Genomic DNA, 22,020 nt, shown 5'->3' with positions numbered 1-22,020 from the left:
ACCAAAATGGCGCTCCTTTTTATAAACAACCACTTCTAAAACCACTTCCAGAACTCACTGTTCACATCACTAAATTTTCACCGCAATTCAAACTTTGCGAAAGTGACACTGTAACCGTACGAGGCGCGCACTGATGAACAACTGAATTTGGAACTGTGGGGACGAACCGGTTACAGGACGAGTGGAACGCCGGGAATGAGCCGGTCCCGAGCAAGAACATCGCCAGCCCCAATCAGTGCAATTATCAGTTCCTTTCACCTCACTTTCCTCTCAGCAGGGTCGTTGGTCTGTTGCGTGTAGTACAAATATTTGGTTTAGTACGGTAAATCTACACAAACACGAACGAGCAGGGTAGTAAGATGAACAAACATATTGTAATTCGATGGATTTTTAATGTTCTGCACAGATTCGTACAGCTATACACATGTATACCCTATATGAAAATTTTTATCTACCTCATTACAAAAATTAGTACCACATCGTGGCTTAAAATCAAGTAAACCCCTAATTAGTATGTTTTAAAGTTCTCCTACGCCTTTAACCCAGTTCAGTGTAAGGTTTTATATTTTGCAAGTAATCGTTCATGTAGAGATGTACTCGTATAACGAAGGGCCAGGACTTAAGAATTATATAAAGAGGAGACGGTAACATCAACATCCAGCTAATCAATGGACTTTTATCTAAGTGGTCCTGATAATGCCGCGAACTTGTGGAAGAAACACCCTGTCGCAGCAAGCCTGCAAAAGCGAATTTCCATTTGCTGAAATCTTGTAACTAACAGCTCTTTGGGATATCAAAGAGTCGATTTTCCTAATGCAAAAACATTGCGGGAAGATCTTATCACAGAAGATAACCGTAAATCAAATGTAACATTATCATCAATAAGTGTAGAAACTGTTTGTGCTTGTATTGTGCATCGTGTAAACAGAAGAATGAGGAAGTCGGCGATACCGGTACTAGGTCAGTTAACCAATGAGATAACATTAATGATACTGTATATATACGACGAGTTTCCTGTCGTAACTACAACACTATCTTGTAGGCTGTGGACACTTTCGCTAACGTACCCCTCGGTAAGGGCATTTTCGCTTTCTTTGACCTTTCGAACAACACTTTCACTTACGAACGTTAGGAACATTCGCGGACATTTTCACTTTCTTACGTTTTGGAAGCACACTTTTGCTTACAACCCTAAAACCATTTTCATTTTAAACAAATCCTAATGAAATTCACTTTTTGACCCTTTGAAGGACATTAGTTTGCTTAAACGAAAACACTTTTACACATTCTCAAACTAAATGGGAACATTTTAAGAATACTTTGTTTTAATTACATCGCTAACGATATACAATTTAGTGTTTTCTGCCACACAGTACAAAAACTATTAATTTATCCAGTCCAGAAATGGTTAAACAATTACAAAACGCACAGTTTATTCCTCAATTTATGTCTATATCACTGGCATTATAATAACTTTTTGTCGAAACACATTTGAAAGATTAGTGAGTTTTATCAGTTTTACGACATTGCCAGAGGAAATATTTCGAAAAAACTGAGTCAAACTACAGGGGGCAGCGCATACAGTTAGTGAGTCACTTGCAATTAGCGGGTGAATACAGATAATTGTTGTCAGTGGGAGTTGAATACCCGAGTCAGAGTTGTCTACAACGTACTGCAACGTACTGTTCTAGTTGACGTTAACATTGAGCAGAGCATTTATTTTGGTCATTCGAGCCGGATGGTGAATGGACAACTTCAAAACAAATCTCTGAATATTTCAGATTCGATGGAATACTAACGAAATGAGCAAAAACTTGTCATAAAAGAGAAATAAATGTTAAATAAATTCATCACATTTTTGGATCAAGTTAGTTGCGAAACAAGTAAATACAAAACTCGTAGGAGAGAAGATGTGATAAATGTTAAGTGTAAGGACCGTAATCGTAAATCGTTTGCGTATTCACAGAAGCAGGTGATAGTTGTGTATGTTGTGGTGGGGAGTGTTAATTTATTTGTAAACACGATGTCTAACTTCTCAGTTGAGTTTGAGTTGAAGGCTGTTGAGTAGGTCGAGGCCACAGTTCAACGACCCCGCAGGATTTAAGAATGGCGAAAATTTCACTTCCACTTTCCAACTCAATCCCACTCAATTTTTAATTTTACCAGTAAAATTTCGTAAGCGTATTTAGAAAGACGACTGAAACAAGGGGGAATTAATTACCCGACTGGGAAATATTTATCTTATATTGATTTAATTTATTGCAGTTTGTTAGTCACATGACGAAAATGTGCCTATATTATTAGCCTGAAAAACTCAAAGAAAAACATAAACAATAGTAATAATAATACTACACGTCAAAGTCCAACAAGTACTAAAACGTTTGAAATGAAATCATGTGTTCAATAATGAGTATGGTTTGGTTAAATATCAACGCTACACATGCGATGGCAATTTTTCTATAGACATCTGTCTATAAGTACATTATTAGTTGTAATTATTCTAATTATTAGCCAGAATCCAGAATGAGGTTTCAAATTGTTTCGAAACTTGTGAACACGCTCGAGAAGATAATAACAAATGTGTTATCACGAATATTTGGACAGAAACTGTAGGACCATAAATATAATCTGATAGCAGTTACAGTTTGGTTGGACTTTTTTCGACAGTTCCATTTAAACATTAATACAAACATTCGGGCTAGTGACGTCATTTGTTTATGTTTATGATCACTACAGTTTAATACCTGTGGTTTATTCTAAGTGAATTATTACTGATAAGATGAACACGAATGTTTTAAATATCATCTCTCGTTGTTTTGTGACCTAATGTTGGTACTGAAATTATTTTCCTAAACTGTTGGCAGAGTAACAGAGATGCAATACCAGTCCCTACTTGGTCCCTCCAAATAAGTACCTACACAGTATTGAAAAGTAGAAAGTCGTGCCTGTGAGAAATATCAGACCTTCAAGCAAAAACTGGTTTCAACTGACACTCCTTGCACAAAAAAGGACTGATCACGTGTAAAAAGCGTACAAAAATTGTTCACGTTAAAATTAATTAGAAGCTTGGATGCAGGTTGGTTTCTGGCTAAGGAAACCACAACAGTGTTCAGTAAATATATTTTTTTATCAATTTAAACGCTTATTATTCTTGATTAAAATTCAGATATATTACTCAAACAAAAAGCTGGTAATCGTTCAAATTAAAATCAACTTGAATTTCCAGTTTCCTTCATTGAATCCTAATGCATTATGTTCATGCATAGTGTCAGACAATTAATTGTGTTAAGAAACATATCCTAATATAAGAAGCGCAAATCTTTTTCTAAACTAAACATAATGAAAATTATGATTTTTTTCATATTACAGTACTTGAAAGACTCTCAGCAATGTTGAGACAAAATTAATAATTAGTTAATTTAGAATATCAATACCCAGTATGGACAATACAAAATTATTAGGGCAAAATTAAAACACTTTCCCGACACATTTAACCGTCATCCGATATATGTATAATAGTCCGAGAAATATAGGATATGATATGACATGACCTTAAAAAATTGCAAGACAAAGTTTTATGGTTTTATTTTGTAGTGTTGGGTTTGCAGAACGACATACTAAAAGTTGCTAAAAATCGGTGCACAAGAAAACCACTAAAATCACAATTTAAAATGGCGGCTTTTCCCAACATTGAAAACATTTTGAAAAAAAGATACTACAAACATAGTTTTATGAAATCTTTTTGAGAAACTGACTTGGGACCACCGCCGATATTTATTGGGTCGTTAGTACCTGAACTGTTTTGTACAAGAGAGTGAATGAGGCTGAACCTGTCTTCCTATTAACGACGACCAGCAGTTAACGCTTGACGTGGACGTGATAGGTGACTAAAATAATAGAACTATTTCACATATTACTCAAAAGCTGAGGAACCATTCTAAATATTATTACAAAGTAACGGTATTTCCCATCTCCAGATTGCAATAAACTTGGGGCTAGGAGAAGTCCCCTGCAGGTGATGAACCAAACGCTACTACTAGTATAGGGCAAAAGCTCTTGCACCTGGTCAAGGGCACAGGTTTAGGCCTACCCAGTTAGTGGCAAGTGGGACAGGCATAAAAAATACCTTCATTCCTCTACCTTGACTTCATCCGGTATTGCTTTGCATTTCCTCCAAAATAATATTTGCACCAAGGCATACTGCCCCGTAAGGTAAACTTATAGGCTAACTTCAGAAGGCACTATTTCTACATATTATGTACATATGCTTACTTGGGGGCCGATACACTTCCAGGGTGGGGTGTTTCTTGTTACTAGGCATATGACTGAACCGTCTTCTTGGATCTCGGATCTGAAACATTTTGTGATATCCAGTTTAAAAACACAGATAAATAATCTTTCAATCAGAGATGAACTTTGTGAAAGTATTTAATTGATTATTTTTTGAGGAATAAACCTCATAAAATATACAATAAACATCATAAAACTAAACTAGTAATTAGTAACAACTGATGATCCATTAGGATCATGTTTTGTAAAATACAATTAGTTTTAAAGGTAACTTTAGGTAGCCTCAAGATGACCGAGATAAGTTCAGTGAACACATGTTACAAAATAAGGGAAGCATATACCTTCGTTTACCTTTATATACCTTTGTAAAAGACACCCTATACAACATTTAGCCTATGAACAATTCTGAACTGAGCTCTTCTGTAAAATCACAACTCTTCTACTTATAGTGTAGGCTTATGTGGCCTAGGCATATTTTACTTATAAAATAATAATTTTTTATAAGCACCACTGGCAACAAATTGTTACATGCATTTTACATTTAATTTCATTGTTATTGCCTTTACAGTAGGCTTGATTTGCCCGCAATTATACTGAGGCTAATGTATAATACGGGTTTTTTTCTCAAACTACTGTAGGCCTATAACCATTTAGGTTATGTACGGCAATGCTTAAATAGAGTTTACATATACAGTGTGTAAATTAAGTATGGAAACAAATCTGTATTTTTAAAACCGAAATAGATAGAAATATTCTATTTGTGGCAATAATAGTTAACAAAGATTCCGCAATTTTTCACATGAAAAATATTTTTTTACCCCCCTAACAGGGTAGGTGGTAGGGGGTGACTTATTTTTTTCAAATAGCAACCCCTATTGAGTGACCCCTCATTTTGAAGAGTTTGTCAAAAGAAACACAATGACGCAAATCCGAGGTGAATATCTCACTCCTAGCCCAAATGGCGGATATTCCAAAATTTGATTTATTGTACGTGAAAAGCACCAATTTCACAAATAATGGAAAGAAATCTGTATTTTTAAAACCGAAATAGATAGAAATATTCTGTTTGTGGAATTGATTGTTGACATAGGTTCCGCAATTTTTTTAATCAACAATATTTTTTCAACCCCTTTAACAGGGTAGGGGGTAGGAGTGACTTATTTTTTTCAACAACAACCCCTATTGAGTGACCCCTCATTTTGAAGGGTTTGTTAAAAGAAAAAGAATGACGCAAACCCGAGGTAGATATTTCACCCCTAGCCTAAATGGTGGGTAATGAAAAATTTAATTTTTGTAAAAAAGCCCATTTTGGAATATCAGCCATGTTAGCTAGGAGTGAGATATTTACCTCGGATTTGCGTCATTGTGTTTCTTTTGACAAACCCTTCAAAATGAGGGGTCACTCAATAGGGGTTGCTATTTGAAAAAAATAAGTCACCCCCTACCACCTACCCTGTTAGGGGGGTAAAAAAATATTTTTCATGTGAAAAATTGCGGAATCTTTGTTAACTATTATTGCCACAAATAGAATATTTCTATCTATTTCGGTTTTAAAAATACAGATTTGTTTCCATACTTAATTTACACACTGTATAGGAATACTATAATCGTTATAATTAAAGTATTACTAACTAGTTAGGTTAAACATTATTGTGTACTAGTGTACATGTTGCTCGAAATCGAGCAATTGCAAAGAAGTAAAGTAGTTATTTAAAAACAAATAACGTATTTACAAACTAATAAAAGTCATAATTTTCGATGAGTTTAAAAGACTCAACTCATAAATTATGTTCCTAACAGTTCCATATAATCAACATTTCTTGTAAATATTTGATCATTTTTCAAAAGCTGATCTGGGTTTTTAGTGTATTCTACATATATTGCCCACTTATAGCCGCATTAGGTTCTCCATGTTGATCTTCGTCAATGATAACTACACATTGTCGCTAGTACGTTTACAAATTTAAGTCATTTTTTTATAGCGATAACATTTTGTTTTCATTACTTAAGAACTGCCTGATTTTCTGCATAACCTCTCTATCACAATTGTATTTGCTTCAATAGGCAATAATTTGGCTAGTTACTGTTATAACGTAAGTTATATCATTGAGTTACACGTATACTTAATTATATACGTGTATACACAATGCTTATATTTACCTGAAAAAATGCAGAATTGAAAGGCCTAATGTTGTTCACATGGTTTTTTGTTTCTCTTAAATGTGAATAATACAAATCCTTCAATGAAAGGATTAAGGTTTCTTGGATGTAGTCATATTATTTGAAAATCACTTGACTTTTATGAAAGCATATATTTAATGTCCTTGCCGTACCAGTTTAATACAGCCTTAAAGTGTTTTACTTTGCCAATCATCATAAATTTAGTAAAGTACGTGTTTCCTACAAAATAGTAACACTTCGGCTATCATCCTTGTTCATTGTTTGTGGGAATCTTCATATTGTAGGCGTTCTTCATTAATTGTCATGGGGGAGGTAAAATATATCAAATTGCCCAGGCTTTCTCGATTTTTTACATTGTAAATTAAAGTAGTAAATATTTAATTTCAACAAAATTGGTAAATGTACGGCCAGTGAGTTTTGTTGAATTGAAAAATAAATAACAGCAATTAAATTATACAGCTGATCAAAATCTAAATAATTATGTTCTTCATAAGGATAACATGGGAACTTTCAAATCCACTGGGGCAGAGCCCAAGGGACTTTTTCAAAAATGTAAGGCCAGTTTGCAAATCTACGCGACTCGCTCTTTCCAATGAGACGTCAATGGATCAAATCGGTTAAGAAATGGCGGAGGAGTTCAACCGACAAAGTTTCATGTAGCGTATTAATTATATAGATTATAGATTATATGTATTATTAGTCTGTGACTTTAGAGAAATTAATCACCGACGGAAAAGAGATCAAGATGGCTGTGGCAGTCGTTTTATTTGCGTGGGAAATTATCATGAAAGTCGCGGGCAAACGGCAAACGGGCAAACCGACTTGCCGACCCGGGTTAGGTAAATGCAAAGGCCAACAAATTTACTGTTTAACCTAGGCTAAAAACTTTTCGGATACTACAGGCCTACTAAAATAGCCTAATTAATCACTAAACTTCGCGCAAACGGCAAGGTTCCGATATATGATCTAACATTTGTTATTATTCTAAATCAACCAATAAAGTACCGGTAACCTAAGATCTATTGACTATTGAGACCTCACTTAAGTGTAGATTACCCTACGTAAATAAAAGACTTCTACACTACTACCATAGATAAAACATACTCTGATTAGATTTATAATATTGCGTTACGTTCTATGGGAATCTATGCAAAACAAATAATTCTACTCACTAATAACAATCGCACTAAAGTAAATCCTAAATTGTACAGAGCTGCCGAAAAAGCTGCCAATGCAAAGCACTATTTGCCGGTAGGTGGTAGTTCAAAAAGAATCCGCGCCGGAAAAGAGATGAAGATGGCTGTGGCAGAGGTGTGTATTTGCGAGGGAAAACTATCAAGGAGATTAAGAAAAAGGATAGCTTGCAGAAAGGCCTAATATAATGTTAACCCTAGCCCAAGAACATTTCGAATATCTAATTAATAAATGACTAACTTCGAGTAAACAGCAAGGTGCTGATGATCTAGCAGTTAATACATATATTCTAAATCGACCAATTTTAGGGACTGATTTGATCTATTGAACCCTCACCATAGAAACTAGTCTATTTAGGCCTACTTCTACTTGTTCAGATTAGGCCTACTTGTAACTAGGCTACAAAAGTTTAGTATACATCATTATTATAAATTACATATCCTAGTTTGGGAAATTGTTTTGAACAAATAAAACTATGTTTAAATATATCATGCTGTATCAGTGAAAAATATTATAAATCAACCAATAAAGTAGCGGTAATGACCTATAAGATCTATTGAGGCCTCACTTAGGTGAAGACTATGTGACTAAAAAACTAAGTTTAATAGTACTACTCACCAATGAACCCATCACAACGAACGAATAAAAAACACGAAAGGCACAACTGTGTTTATGCTACCCTAGAATAGAAGTGTCAAGCAAGAAGAATAATTGGAAGAGAAAGGTTAGGTTAGGTGAGCGCGCCTAGCGGCCAGCGGGTAGTTCAAATAGCCACCTTAGCGCATGCGCATCCTTCGATTAGCCTACCAATGAAAAACAGCCATGATCCCTTTATAGCCCGCTGCCATAGACAAAAAGGCAAAAAAGCTTAATTATTTTTTGTCCATGCCGCTACAACTAGTGAACCAAATAAAATACGGTGCTGCAACAGGAAAATAATAGGAATTAGAAACGTAGCAAAAGGTCACATTAATTAACTGTAAAAAATATGAAGCCGGTCTAACATTAAAATGTATAAGTGCACTTGAATAAACGTTAATAATTTTTTACCAGAAACGTTAGCATTTTAAACTGAAAAGTAATATTTTATCTTTCTAAAATTATATTTATTAGTATCTCTGTGGCAATGCAATTTTTATCTACGACCTACGAACCTTAGTAGGCTGAGAGTTGGTAATTTTATTGTGTTTCATATTTTAACTCTTATTAGTTACTTTTCATATTGAAAATACAAGTGCTACTAACTTAATTGTAGAGACTTTAACGGGTAACGGGTAAATGCGGCTGGATGTTAAAAACTGTGGTTGTATTAATTTTTGCTTTAACCAACCCACTAAAATAAATATTGAAACATTTTGAAAATATCCACATATAGACAGTCAAAAACCAAATGTAAGTCAAGAATTGCCTTTACATAATATGAGTGATTAGATCTTAGAGGTTTAAAGAACCGTAATGAGGACAAAAATCATTTCCAAAAATTAAATAAAACAAATTTCTATATTTTCCCCACATGGATTTAGTAATGCCTATATGTTAAACACACAAACATCTATACTATTATAAATAAACAATAAAGAGTTGTATTTAATATAAAATTTGCATTTTAAATGTTCAATGGAATTTCTATTTAGCGACATAAACATAATTAAAAACTTAAAAGTACAAACTAATTAGATTAAAAGACATGGTAGGACAGCGTACAGTTTTATCATATCAATGTGTATGAATGACTTTGTCATGATTATCTGTTGCAATAGACTCCAGTACGTCATTTTTATTTTCCCACATTTCTGCAATACAAACAGTATCAGTGATTGCCATCTTGAAACTACCCAAAACTAATGTTAACTTCAGTGTTACGTCTCTTGCGATTGTTCTAAAAATATAATTTTTGTCAAATTAAAGGTAAGTAACTCGTCTAGCTAATAGATTGACTAAACTGTTCATTACAAAGCTAAATTTGGAAATGTAAATAAATTAGTGAATTATAAATAATACGATTTTATTCAATCAACACTCATCTTTCACTGGAAATCACGTAAAATACAAAAAAATCCAAGTATAATCCGTTGAAAAATATGTGTAATCTTTTGGCAATGTTTTACAAAATTCATAATAGGGATTAGCGTTTATACAAAAAGATATTCATGTTTCCGTCTTAACAGCAAACCTTACTTATCGAACATACTGTTACTCATAAATACACAGGAAGTATGCATTTCCTTTTTATTTTGGGCATGTTTATTACTGTATTACAATAAATCAACCTCACATTCGCCTACTGCGCAAGATTTTTTGAAACAGAAGTATACTAATATTTTTACCTACGACCGTTTTTTAAAGTGGCCGTTTCAGTACAGTTCTTAGAATTGAAAAGCATCTCATAACAGCATTGTTTACTTTCATAACAGCATGTTTTATCTATGGTTTTACTCATAACAACACGGGTAACGGACCAATGAGGTTCAAGGATTAAGAGAGGAGAAGTAAAATTGTAATGATTCAAAATTCAACTAATCAGCTGTTCAGGCCAATTTAATTGTTGATTGGTGCAATTAGTGTGTTTCGTTGCATCACTGTCAGTGGCAATAGGAGGTTATAAACGAAAATATAACCTCTTTTAGAAATTATGAATAGTGATTTTTAGTAATTAAAACAATGTCGTAGGTAAAGTAGTGTACGCAACTCGCGTAAAAAATGTTAACGACACTCGTAGAAGTTTTTAAGGCACTCGCCAAGGCTCGTACCTTAAATTTTCTACTCGTGTCGTTAACACTATCTTTACGCAATCGTTGCGTAAACTACTATACCGTTGTATAGTTGTATAATTCCGTATAGTTTAGTGTTGATATCGATCCAGTTATCCCGTATATTGTGACAGTAATTATGTATAAGAAGATCAGAGATTGGAGGGGTGTGGGGAGGGGGGGAGAAACCATACAAAGCGTTCTTTGGTGACAACATTCCGTTGGACATTCAAAATTTATTCAACGTAGCCTTAAATTCGTTATTCTGTAAAGTACTTTTTGATTTTTACTCTATGCTAATGCAGTACCTACATTCACAGATACACTTTTGGAAAATGTAAATTAGATGTCCTATTATTTTCTATAGCTCTTATTTTATCTTCCTCTTTCTATAATAATTGTTGAATTATACATTCATACGCTGTGCTGTGGGTTATAAATAGTTTATCAATATAAAAATAGGTTTGCATACCTTTACGTCATTCTAAATTGATTGATGAAAAAATAGGATTGATGACGTAATACGGTATGTTATACTATTTTTTTGTCCTCAAAAATTAATCCTGGAGGCAATGATGAATAAAATAGTTAAAATACGTTTACACTGTGCATAAAATATTACAAAATAACAACACTGCGTCCGATTTTATATTTACCACCTATCCAGACACAATTTAACACTTGGAAATTGTTCACTATTTTGGCTAAGCCCAGAGACTCGTACCATCATTTATTGACTTTTCGCAGAACTAAACCCAAGATTTTCTTTCAGATTGTTAGACTATAAACCCTTAAATATTCATGGATGTTTTACTAAACAATTCAATTAAGTAGTTGTATAGTAGATTCATGAAAATGACATCTCTTGATTCCTACACTACTTTTAACCCAGTACCTGGTATCGTACCTAACTTTAGTATGAAACAAAAATCAAAAGATCCATTCTCCTGCTCCATAATCAAAAAACTTATTACCCCGCAATTAAAATCCAGGGTAGGTGAAATTCCGAAACACCTAGATACAGCCACACAACTATTTGCTTTACCCTAATAAAGTGATTTCCACTTTCTGCCGATACACCAAACCAGTCTACAATGTTATAATTAATACTATTCCCACAAGTTTTATCCCACAATCTCTAAACTTCCTGTCTTTCACGCGGTTCCTCCACTTCCTTCCGGCTCCGGCGTCTTAGCTTCGACAGTGAATGTACACATGCAAAATTAACCATTGGACAAGGAAAACATTTTATTTTACTATTAGCGCACTTCAAAATTCGATTATACTATCACGTAAATCCCCACCATACTCTGTAGTAAATAAAATGTTAAAATATATCGAATAGTGTGGAAGACGAATTTTAATTTAATCCGCACGATTTTGTTAATTGTCACTTTTCACTTACTAGCTGATTTTGCAAAATTTAAAATAGTATATATTTCATAACTTGGTCCTTAAGTGTATATTTTCGATCAAGGCGTAGCCGAGGTTGAGGTTTGGAAAATAAATCAAATTTCTGTAAATGTCAAAAAACTCCATATGATTGTTTACAATTGCTGTAATGCCTTTTATCAGACCTGATTTAATTATTAGTTAGACACATGGCTGGTCTTGAATAGCATAAAAGTTACTTATTGTATTCCTTTGTTGAATGGCAACAAATAATGTTGAATGGCTTCACTAAACAGCTTCTTATCGTAATTTTTAGTGTGATATTAAACGGTAAATATATAAAAAAATGCGTATGTCCACCCTTTGGGTATGATGACTGGAGTGGAGTGTCCAATCGAAATCGATCACCACATTCCATCTTTTAAGTTGTGTTTTTTATCATCTTGTAATTGAACAGTTACAACAGTACAAGAGTACATCAGTTTTAAGACGTTTTTTATTTACTTTCCGTTATGCACTCACATGAAAAATTGAAAAGTGTGTCGGGGAGTGTAATTTTTTGTCTGTTTTGCTCGATTTCGAGCGACCTCACCTGCAAGTTGGGCTGTTGGTGGAAGAACTGCGGCATCGGGTGTCTGATGTTCACTCTGTTGAGGGAGAAGTCCATCTGGGTGTAGCTGCGGCGTAGCTCTCCGCCCGCCATCTACACAAAATCACTATTTTAACATTCAGTTCCACTAAATATTTCCTTATAGTCCAGGCAAATTAGATCAAATATAGGGAGTGCTCGCCAAAAAATCGTCTAAAGCTGGAAAGTGTTTTAATACCTTTTGGGGGTCCCAAATAAGAGTCATGCGAGTTTGCGACGGATTCTAACGTCTGCTTAAGTTTTGGGAGTCGAAAAACTATGCAAATTTTGCACTTTTTTCAGTTTTTCACTTATAACTCCTAAATAACGAATCCTGCGGAAAATGTTGTTCAAAGGTATCTTTTAGTACATTAATTTATGCGTCGATTGGTGTTAAATACGTCAAACTCGGCCGAGCCGTTTAGCCGCTGTAGCTTTTTAAAGTTGGATCATTTTCATCAACATGGCCAAAAAGTTGATTATTTGACCAGTTTTCGGCTTACGACTCCTAATCGACGCTTGCTATACAAAAATGCACCTGTAGTTAGTTTGGAAAACACAACATTCTGCGTAACATGTTTTTTTACCAAATCAATAATGGTAATTGATTGCTACCTACTTTGTATAGTCGCCATTTCATTGAAAAAAATATTAAAGTAAAAGTTGAAAAATTTTACTAAAATTAATATTTAATATTAATATTATTTCAATGAAATGGCGACCATACAAAGTAGGTAGCAATCAATTACCATTATTGATTTGGTAAAAAAACATATTACGCAGAATGTTGTGTTTTCCAAACTAACTACAGGTGAATTTTTGTATAGCAAGCGTCGATTAGGAGTTGTAAGCCGAAAACTGGTCAAATAATCAACTTTTTAAAACTGGGCTACTTAGCATTCTGTAAAATATCGATTATCGAATGCCATGCCGTCGAAACTATGCGTGAATTCTCCGAAGGACGTCACTGACCCCACGTACTATTTTACCTCCGCGTACTACAAATACTCCCTCATACTATTTGCATTTTCGAGGAATATTTGTTGGGGAATCGCCAGCAAGGGAATGCCCCGAATACCGCATTGTTTACACTGGGGATGTTGACCAACTAAGAGTAGAACTCTAAATCTAAAAGTGCCGTTGTAGTTCTATAAAATTTAATTGCTGCTTGAATGTTACTTTACCATTTTGGTGTTTGATGTGATAGTCAATTATTTGTACTTTTTTGTTTTATAACACTAGGCATTATTTTAAAAGTATTGACAATGGAAAAATGTTTAAATTGCAAGAGTTTTATGCAAGTAGGGGGACAATGTGATCATTTCCCGTGATCGGATTTCTTACTACACACTATTTTGGAACAGAACCAAAGGAAAGCTGTCGCGATTGTGCCAAATTCCCTGGTTTTAATCCTTTACATAATTCGCGTACATTTTCCAGTTTTAACAGATATTAAAGACTAGCGTTTTAGCCAAATGGGGGTTATTGTGTAATGTTTGTAGTATACTTCTCCTTTGTTATTTCTCGTAGTTGTCTTCGCAAATCTAATGCAACGTCACCGGGCGGAACAGGAAGTAGGTGAATAGTATTCCAAAGACGTCCTAGTAATTGACATTCCTTACTGCAATTGTTAACATTCCAAAGTCTATGACTGGCACTGCCTTTACCGCACCGATGGTCTTTGAACGTCTTTGGCGCAGTAATATTATATTTGTACACTCCTTTTATCTTATTTCCTCAGAATGGATCTTTTATGAAATTAGTCATATCGTGTTCTTTCTACACCACAAGCCCGCAACGGACTTGGGGAAATGCCAGGAGAAAATTTAAATAGTTTTTATATAAAAAGGTGTTTTGTTTGATCATTTCCTACATTAAAAAGTATGCTATGTACTAACATTGACTATACACCTCTACGTAGACGAGTCAATGGTAATAACGCTAACTCTGTCAGGTGGCTAGCAGACGACAGAACATTAACATATGTATGCAACAGACGTAGGCAGGCACTGTATGAATCATCCGGCTACATTGCTTGGCTTCATGGTTAAAACTATCACTGGTAGAAATTTGACTCAGATTCAATGTGGACTTCATGAAGATATCGGTTATTTAATCTCTACTTAACTCTCATAATTTCGTACTCTACATTCATCGATATTTTATCATCGCCAAAACAAAGGATTAAACATCCCTTAAAGCCGATTTTTACATTAGTATGCATTTGTTTCTTTCTCTGAATATTTTATCAATATCAAAAATGTTTTTTATTGTTCTGGTGAATTGTAAATTTGTAAGCTTCAAGTCCGGTTGGTAAGGCTTCACTTCTCAAAATTACGTATTAACGGTGTTACGTACTATCACTATGCCAAAAATTACTATCTGCCCAATATCACAATATGTAAAACCAAAGAAACGACAGGATGTCACTGAATTGTTTCTGCATAATTTAAGGACACGCCTTCAGTTAGTAACGTGTTATGTAAACTTTGTGGCATCTACGTAGGAGTTCTTATTACTTGTGGCATGTGTTTGTTTAATTCACATAAGGAAGGTTAGGTTGAAATTGTTCTGAATTTCAAAGTAGATGTAAATATAGAGCAATTTAAATTGTATTTAAGGGATTAATCATCGTGAAGCTGTTTTAGATAGCTAGCTTACTGTTGACCAAACACTTAAAACGTATAAGTTATATGTTTAAGTTAAACTTTATAGTAATGTTGTTAATTTTAAATTTTCTTAAAAACACTTCTTATAATATTGCTTAGAGATTTTAACTAGTCTATCATCAGATTCATTACAAAATGTATTTGGCGCTCTAATAACGATCTATTATTTTAAAACATTTATCAATTTCTTTTAATTACTTTTAAAAATGTATCCCTATTTTCCACCCATATTTCGTATTTAGTATTTGATGTTCCACACAAACGCTATCACGTTTTGCTAACTGAAATAAGCCAGTGAAGAAAATCAATGATTCTACGATGGGAGAAGAAAAAGTACAGTATTTATTTAGAAATTTGATGTGAACGCATTGTTTACATGTTTCCTGATGCAATTTCTGAATTTCCTCTTGATCCCTCCCTCTGTTACTCCCGTATTTTGATGAATGGACGAGTGCGAGTGTGCGTGTGCATGCGCGTGTGTGAGACGACAGTGTCTGAAATAGCCTGGCAGCGGCGTTCGCTAAACAGCAGCAAGCCTTCCTACGATCGCAGCATCGAAACACGTCACATACGTTACAAAATTGACAACAATAACAATCAAACCAGGACTCGAGCCAGTAAAATTAACAATCACATTTCGTCAAGTCATTAAACATTCTCGCTTTTAGATTCAACGTTCATGCATCAGATAATCTTTCTGTCCGGTTTGGATTGGAGTGGGTGTTAGGCCTACTTTGTTTATGATTGTGTACAATTTTTTGTTTCTGCCATCGTTTCAAGTTCATTATCGGAAGTGTATGTTATTTGAGGAATTTTTAGAGCTCAAAACGATTATAGCATAGATGAAGTAATATAAATGTTTAGTAGTAATATGATGTTTATTTATTCTATGATTATAGTAAAGCCACACATTTTTTCCGAATGTACAATTTTTTGTAACCGTTGTTTGTAACAGTAGGGATTATAAACATAAAGTGAAGCACAAATCTTATAATATAATCTACCATAAAATAAAGAGAAACATCTCGCTCTCAAACGTCACCAATGGAACACATTTAAAAACGTAAGCTTTTGCAATTTGATGAGAATTCTATGTTCATTGTACTCACAGAAAAGAAATTCGGCGAGTTTTTACTGCATGGTTTTAAAATAAAAGGGGTTCAATAATTCTTTTGGATTGAATTAAACATGTATGTAAAAAAATGTAGGAGATGGTAGGCCTACATAACAAGCGCAAGTCAGTTTTAAGACGTGGCAAGTCAATAAAAGAGTATGTGATTTAACGGGGTCTCGGTCTCAGAATGGTTATTAAATTAAAGCACACAAAATGAGTCATTATGTGATGAAAGTACTAAACATCATGTTTTAGTTAAAGAAAAATAGGGATGCAAGTAGCAAGTATAAAGTTTCCTACCGAGAAGCTATGTTACTTATGCAATTCGATACTCCCTGGTGTGGATTTAACGTCCGCACGAGTGAGTACTACGACTATCCGCAGTACTATCCTGATAATTAGACCAATTCGTATATTCGGAAAAATGTGGTTCGGATTCCACTATAAACTGTAGGTCCCTTTGCCATTAGCTGTATGGCCTATTAATTAACAGCTGTGTCTAAGGAACATGTCGGCCTTAGTCAACAAGACTACAAGATCGTGCCACTCATCCTACACTCATCTCCATTCATACTTGGCTTAAAATACCTACTATGTATGGTCGCCATTTCATTGAACAGTATTAACAGTATAATTCCACGATACGGACACAAATGTAAAACAAACCTAACTAGTCAATTACTTAGCTAATGAAACCACAGGAAATAGTTCGAGGTTTTGTTGTAACATCGGTTCTTGATTGCAACCGTGGCTTGAACAATTCTTCATTAATCACAAAGAAATTTCTAGTTTAAACAATCAGATTGTTTTAATGTTATTATAATCGTTCGTTCGAGTTTTGGGTGTTATCCGTGGTAAATTTAAATTCATAAAATTTCTTATTCGTGTTTGCAGTGTATCAGTTTGCACAATACTGTTCAACTTACCTTGATTTTCGGGTTCGAAATCTAAGTCGTAATCGTTAGAGGTGGAAACCTCGGTCGAGCTCGTTAAGTCGCTGAAACAGAAACAAACAAAACTGTTCAAGTGTTTGTACTAAACACGGATAAACAAGTAAATAAAAATAGTCTAGAGCCAAACACAAACCAACACCTATAGCTGCTAAGGTAGACCCTGTACACATGGGAGCGTTGCAACGCGCGTTTTGGAGTGGATGGGAGTAAGTGTTATGTATGTTTACTGAGTACTTCTATATAAAATACCTTATGATGGTAATTACTATGTTCTCTTCTGTTGAAATCCATTCCCTAACAATGTTCTCACAAGGTGCTGGACAGGCTTTAACTTTCGTTAAATGAAGCATTTAGCATGCTTTAGTATTTAAAAACTGACGTTCATATCCTCGAAATTAGGTTACAAAGTCAAACAGAAAAAAAACATACGAGCTAAACTTTCATGTAAAAAGTGTTCTTATGGAATTTTCCACGACACAATTAACCGGGACCACTTTACTTTTTTCATTTTGATGTCCACAAATGCAAAAAACATCATTAATTTAATATTTTATAATTTAAATATTAAATTAAGCTGCAACGAGGATATTTTGATTTTGATTTCTTTCTTTATATCTAACTGTCTTACAAAAAAAGTTAGTAAAAACTACCTTTTCGACTTTTATGGCTATGTCGAGACATGCCAAGAGACAAAATTGCTCAAACGCGCGTTGCAACGCTGTCATGTGTACGCAAAGGCTTATCTGAAGCGCGTTACAACGCGCGTTGCAACGCTCCCATGTGTACGTAGCCGTAGACTGCAAGTAACTGCAGTTCTTGCGGTCTATGCCTACAGTCACATATAGGTTTCATTCCTTGTGTGTATTTTAATTTTTATAACGTAAAACTACAGCTCTCGTATCTATGTGTTCTATGAAAAAATAATTAAAGAAAATAAATAGGCCCTACCCCCGCCGCAGCGAGCCTGCAGACTAATCGAATTTCCATTTTTCTGATTGGATTTATAATCAAATATTCACTTAAACATATCAAATGTATTCCTAATCTTTTCATAGCAAAAATACTTCCTTTTTCTCATCTTCAAAAAATTCCAGGTATCCATTGCGCAATACTTTAAATCTACCAATTCCCCGGCATTCCACTTCTTTCTTTCAAAGAAACTTTCATTACAATTCCGTAAAACTATTTAATAGGCTTCCACCTCAACTGAAGGCCGAACAAGATCCAAAAAAGTTTAGAACAGGTCAAAAGTCCATGTTGTTAGACAGATCATTTTACAGTGTCCGTGAATACCTACTTTAGTGGTCATTCACAAAGTCGCGTGCGCCATGTTTAGTTATTTAGTTGTATAGTTTTTTTCAGTGAATTTTTGTTATTAAGATGTACTAAATTATTTTTTTCTTGTATTGACTTGGCTAATGCAAGTATTGTCAGTTTGGCCCAATAAATGACTTATTATTATTATTGTACTTATTAATTCAAATAACATTATGCTAACAAGTATTTTGGTTTGCTGCTACAGGGAAAGGAAAAGGTGTTTACCGGTAAAATTTGAATAGGAGGGACTGGTCAATTTTATTAAAATACATCCATAAAAACAATTTACACTTTACTTTTCCTCATAAAAATAATGTCTGAATTTAAAATTTATGGTTTTATTTTATTTTCTCTCCCGTAACCTTTAAATAACGCTTCGATATACAAAATTGTGTGTTTATTAAGCTCTAAAAGATGGATAAAGTAAAAAAAAATCAGCATTTTCATATTTTAAGCTGCCTCCTACACAAAGAGCTTTTTTCTACATTGGGAAATTCGCAAGTATTTTGCCTTTGGTCGCCACACGTTTAGGGAATTTACAATGAAAATCGGGTGGAATCCATAATTGTTAATCACTATATTGTATTGTGTAAACCATTAAAGCCGCATTTCATCAGTTTTTAAACACTGTATACATTCATACAAGTTGAACACTGAACTGCATTGACAGGTGCAGAACAGAAGGTTTGGTTTGAGTCACAGTTTTGTAAACATGTTTCGACTGACTGGATCTGCGTCGTTGTATTCACAAACACATTTTTTGCATCAACAAGTACTTAAATTCAAAACGTTATAGGCCCTACACATTATTTGCATATTCTGTTTCGCGGAAAATTCAATTTGTTAGAAATGAGGATCGTCGCGTTTTCTTTAAACAATATTCAAATCAAATGATTTTTTACTGTTACCTATTATGTATATCGTATACCCTACAATGTATATGAAAAATAATCAAATCTGTTTACAACTGTGTGTGATTGCAGCTCTCTCTGAATGCGAAACGAGTGAAAATGTTCATTTTACCATCATAATTCTACAATAATTCTAAAGTAATTTTACAAAATACAGTTTGGCTATGTTAGTAAATCAGTAAAATATATAGTTCATTGATTGGAGTCGTACACAACCTTCCATGCAATGGAGCTTGCTGATAATGTAAGCAATGCATACAAACATGAGTTTTCCGAAGAAAATAGAAAGAATTAAGACAATCGCAACAATGAATCACAGTCATATTTTGTTGAATTGTATCATAATAAAAATAATCAGCTGTTCATATCATGCATTGTTATGTTTTAACTTAACTATAAGCATAATATTTAGGACTGAAATTGTGTGTGTATTAGCGAATTTCCCTATAGGGAAGTAGCTATTACCGTAGGTCTCATGGTAAGACCTAAGCCCGGGACCGATTTACTTTTTCATTTTGATGTCCCCAGAGGCCAAAAACACCATTCGTTCAAATTTTTATATATCTATATATAGATATATATATATATATATATATATATATATGTGTCCATCCGCACGATAACTTGAGTAATTTTTGTCCGATTTTGATAAAATTTGGTTTGAAGTTGTAAGGCGGGATAAACTTGAATGAGTTCGCGAACCAGCATGATCGGACTATGGGAACGGGGGTTTATGGGGGTTTTATGGGGTGAAAATAGGTTTTTCCCATTTTTGACCCTAAAAACACAAAATTTCACAATTTCTTTTTAAACCATTTTGTAGAGCTTAAAAAAAACAAATAATTTAGTATATTGAAGCGTTGTTATGCGCCTAATTGTTACGGAGAAAATTCAAAAAAATTGTAATTTTAAAATTCCCATGTTATTCTTATGGAGAATAAGTCAACTGTTGTAGTTTGCTTGTTTATGAACATATTTTGATCAAATTTGGAAAATACATTAATTTCTTACTAAACCACAGTACCTTTTAACATTTTTCATACAAAAAACCTTTTTTACCCCACCCTGTTGCAGCAAACCTAAGTACTCATTAAACTAATTCTGTTTAAATAGGGAATAAATGTGCTATTTTTAAGGAGACATTTTAGTTTAGATCCAATCAGGCAAATGGAAATTCGCTAAGTCTGCAGGTTTGCTGCGGCGGGGGTATTTTTCTTTAACTTAGTTTCTGGATTAACAAAATAGAAAACATACTTAGCAAAAAGTTAAGTGTGTTAAACGTATGAATTCACATAAGTTTCATTGTCAAGGCAGATATTGTTAACTAATCAAATCAGTTTGTAGTTTTCTTGGCTTGATTTAGTGTAAGACGAGTGCCAACTAAATGATGAAATACAGTGAGTAGACATCATAAATCAGCTGTAGAATGCAGCTATGTGTTCTGATGTGTGGACAGAGGGTAAATATAGACGATCGTCCCTTTTAGCGAAACTTGTGACAAAGCCGTAGCTAAATCTCTGATTGGCAAAACTAAAACTCTAAAACCGAATAAATTACTTTAAAAACCACTACATGTACAACCTACAACCTATTGTTAAATGTACAAAAAATAATAGTGTGAGTTGTTTATATACAGCAGGTTAAAGCATGAATAAACACTACCATGAAAATAATAGGTATCGACTCGTACATTTTAGATCTTCTAAAGTGTTTTTGTATAACCATCACAGCTTAACCATTATGAAGTAGAATGCGTGGAAATGTTGATAAAGAATTGTAGTTCAACTTACAAAGGACCAAGCTTGTAAGAGCATTTTAAGTTACACTTCTATACATAGTTTGTGTATTTATTCAACTAGCCTAGCACCAAGAGAGAGTACTGGGACAGAAATAGCATGAATAATATACACAATGAAATTATTTTAGTAACTAACCCCTTTCTGATAAATTTACAATGATAATAATATATATATATTTTTTTTTAATAGTGGTGATCTATGACGTTAAATGTATATTACGCCACACTACATTATTTTGACGAACTTCCCACGCAAGGATTTAGTCCAGAAAACAGCTGTTTGCCGCCAGCTTATTCAAATGGGGTTTCATTGCGTACTACTGTACTGCAATGAGTTTTGCCGGACACCAATCAGCTGATTATACCGAGTCCGGTACACACATTTTGGACGAGTTACGTACGATAGTTTACGCCATACTACTAAATCCGTACAAATCCTTATATATTTCCACCAACTAAAGGACTAAAAATACTTTAGGACTAAAAAATATTATACCGTATTTAGGTGGCAGTGAGTGGTTATAAACAAAAAAATTACCTCTCTTAGAGGTTATGACTAGTGATTTTTAGTCCTTTAGTTGGTGGAAATATATAAGGATTTGTACGGATTTAGTAGTATGGCGTAAACTATCGTACGTAACTCGTCCAAAATGTGTGTACCGGACTCGTATGGTAATCCCGTACTCGACTTCGTCTCGCACGGGAACGACCACACTCGTCCGGTAAACACTTATTTTCAGGACTAGTAACGTAATATACTATAGCATGTGTAATCTTTGGTATTATAATTCATACAATACTACTATAGATTGACCATACTCCC

General features: G+C 34.1%; 1 protein-coding gene across 1 annotated transcript in view; it reads right to left on the bottom strand.

Moving 5' to 3' along the window:
- Positions 1–22,020, bottom strand: part of LOC128992174 (uncharacterized) — a 37,448-nt gene that overhangs the window by 13,681 nt on the left and 1,747 nt on the right. Inside the window, exons 2-4 of the mRNA XM_054415625.1 lie at positions 17,145–17,215; positions 12,400–12,510; positions 4,273–4,351 (exon numbers count right to left, since the gene is read on the bottom strand). Coding sequence (XP_054271600.1) covers positions 4,273–4,351; positions 12,400–12,510 — 190 coding nt within the window. The 5' untranslated portion in view covers positions 17,145–17,215. The remainder of the gene's footprint in view (positions 1–4,272; positions 4,352–12,399; positions 12,511–17,144; positions 17,216–22,020) is intronic.

This window comes from Macrosteles quadrilineatus, unplaced genomic scaffold, assembly GCF_028750875.1.
Source record: "Macrosteles quadrilineatus isolate MER2022 unplaced genomic scaffold, UCM_ALF_1.0 Scaffold_1__1_contigs__length_201487025, whole genome shotgun sequence".
Classification (NCBI taxonomy): Eukaryota; Metazoa; Arthropoda; class Insecta; order Hemiptera; family Cicadellidae; genus Macrosteles; species Macrosteles quadrilineatus.
Note: the sequence above shows the minus strand (reverse complement) of the source record. Positions and strands in the feature narration are given on the sequence as shown.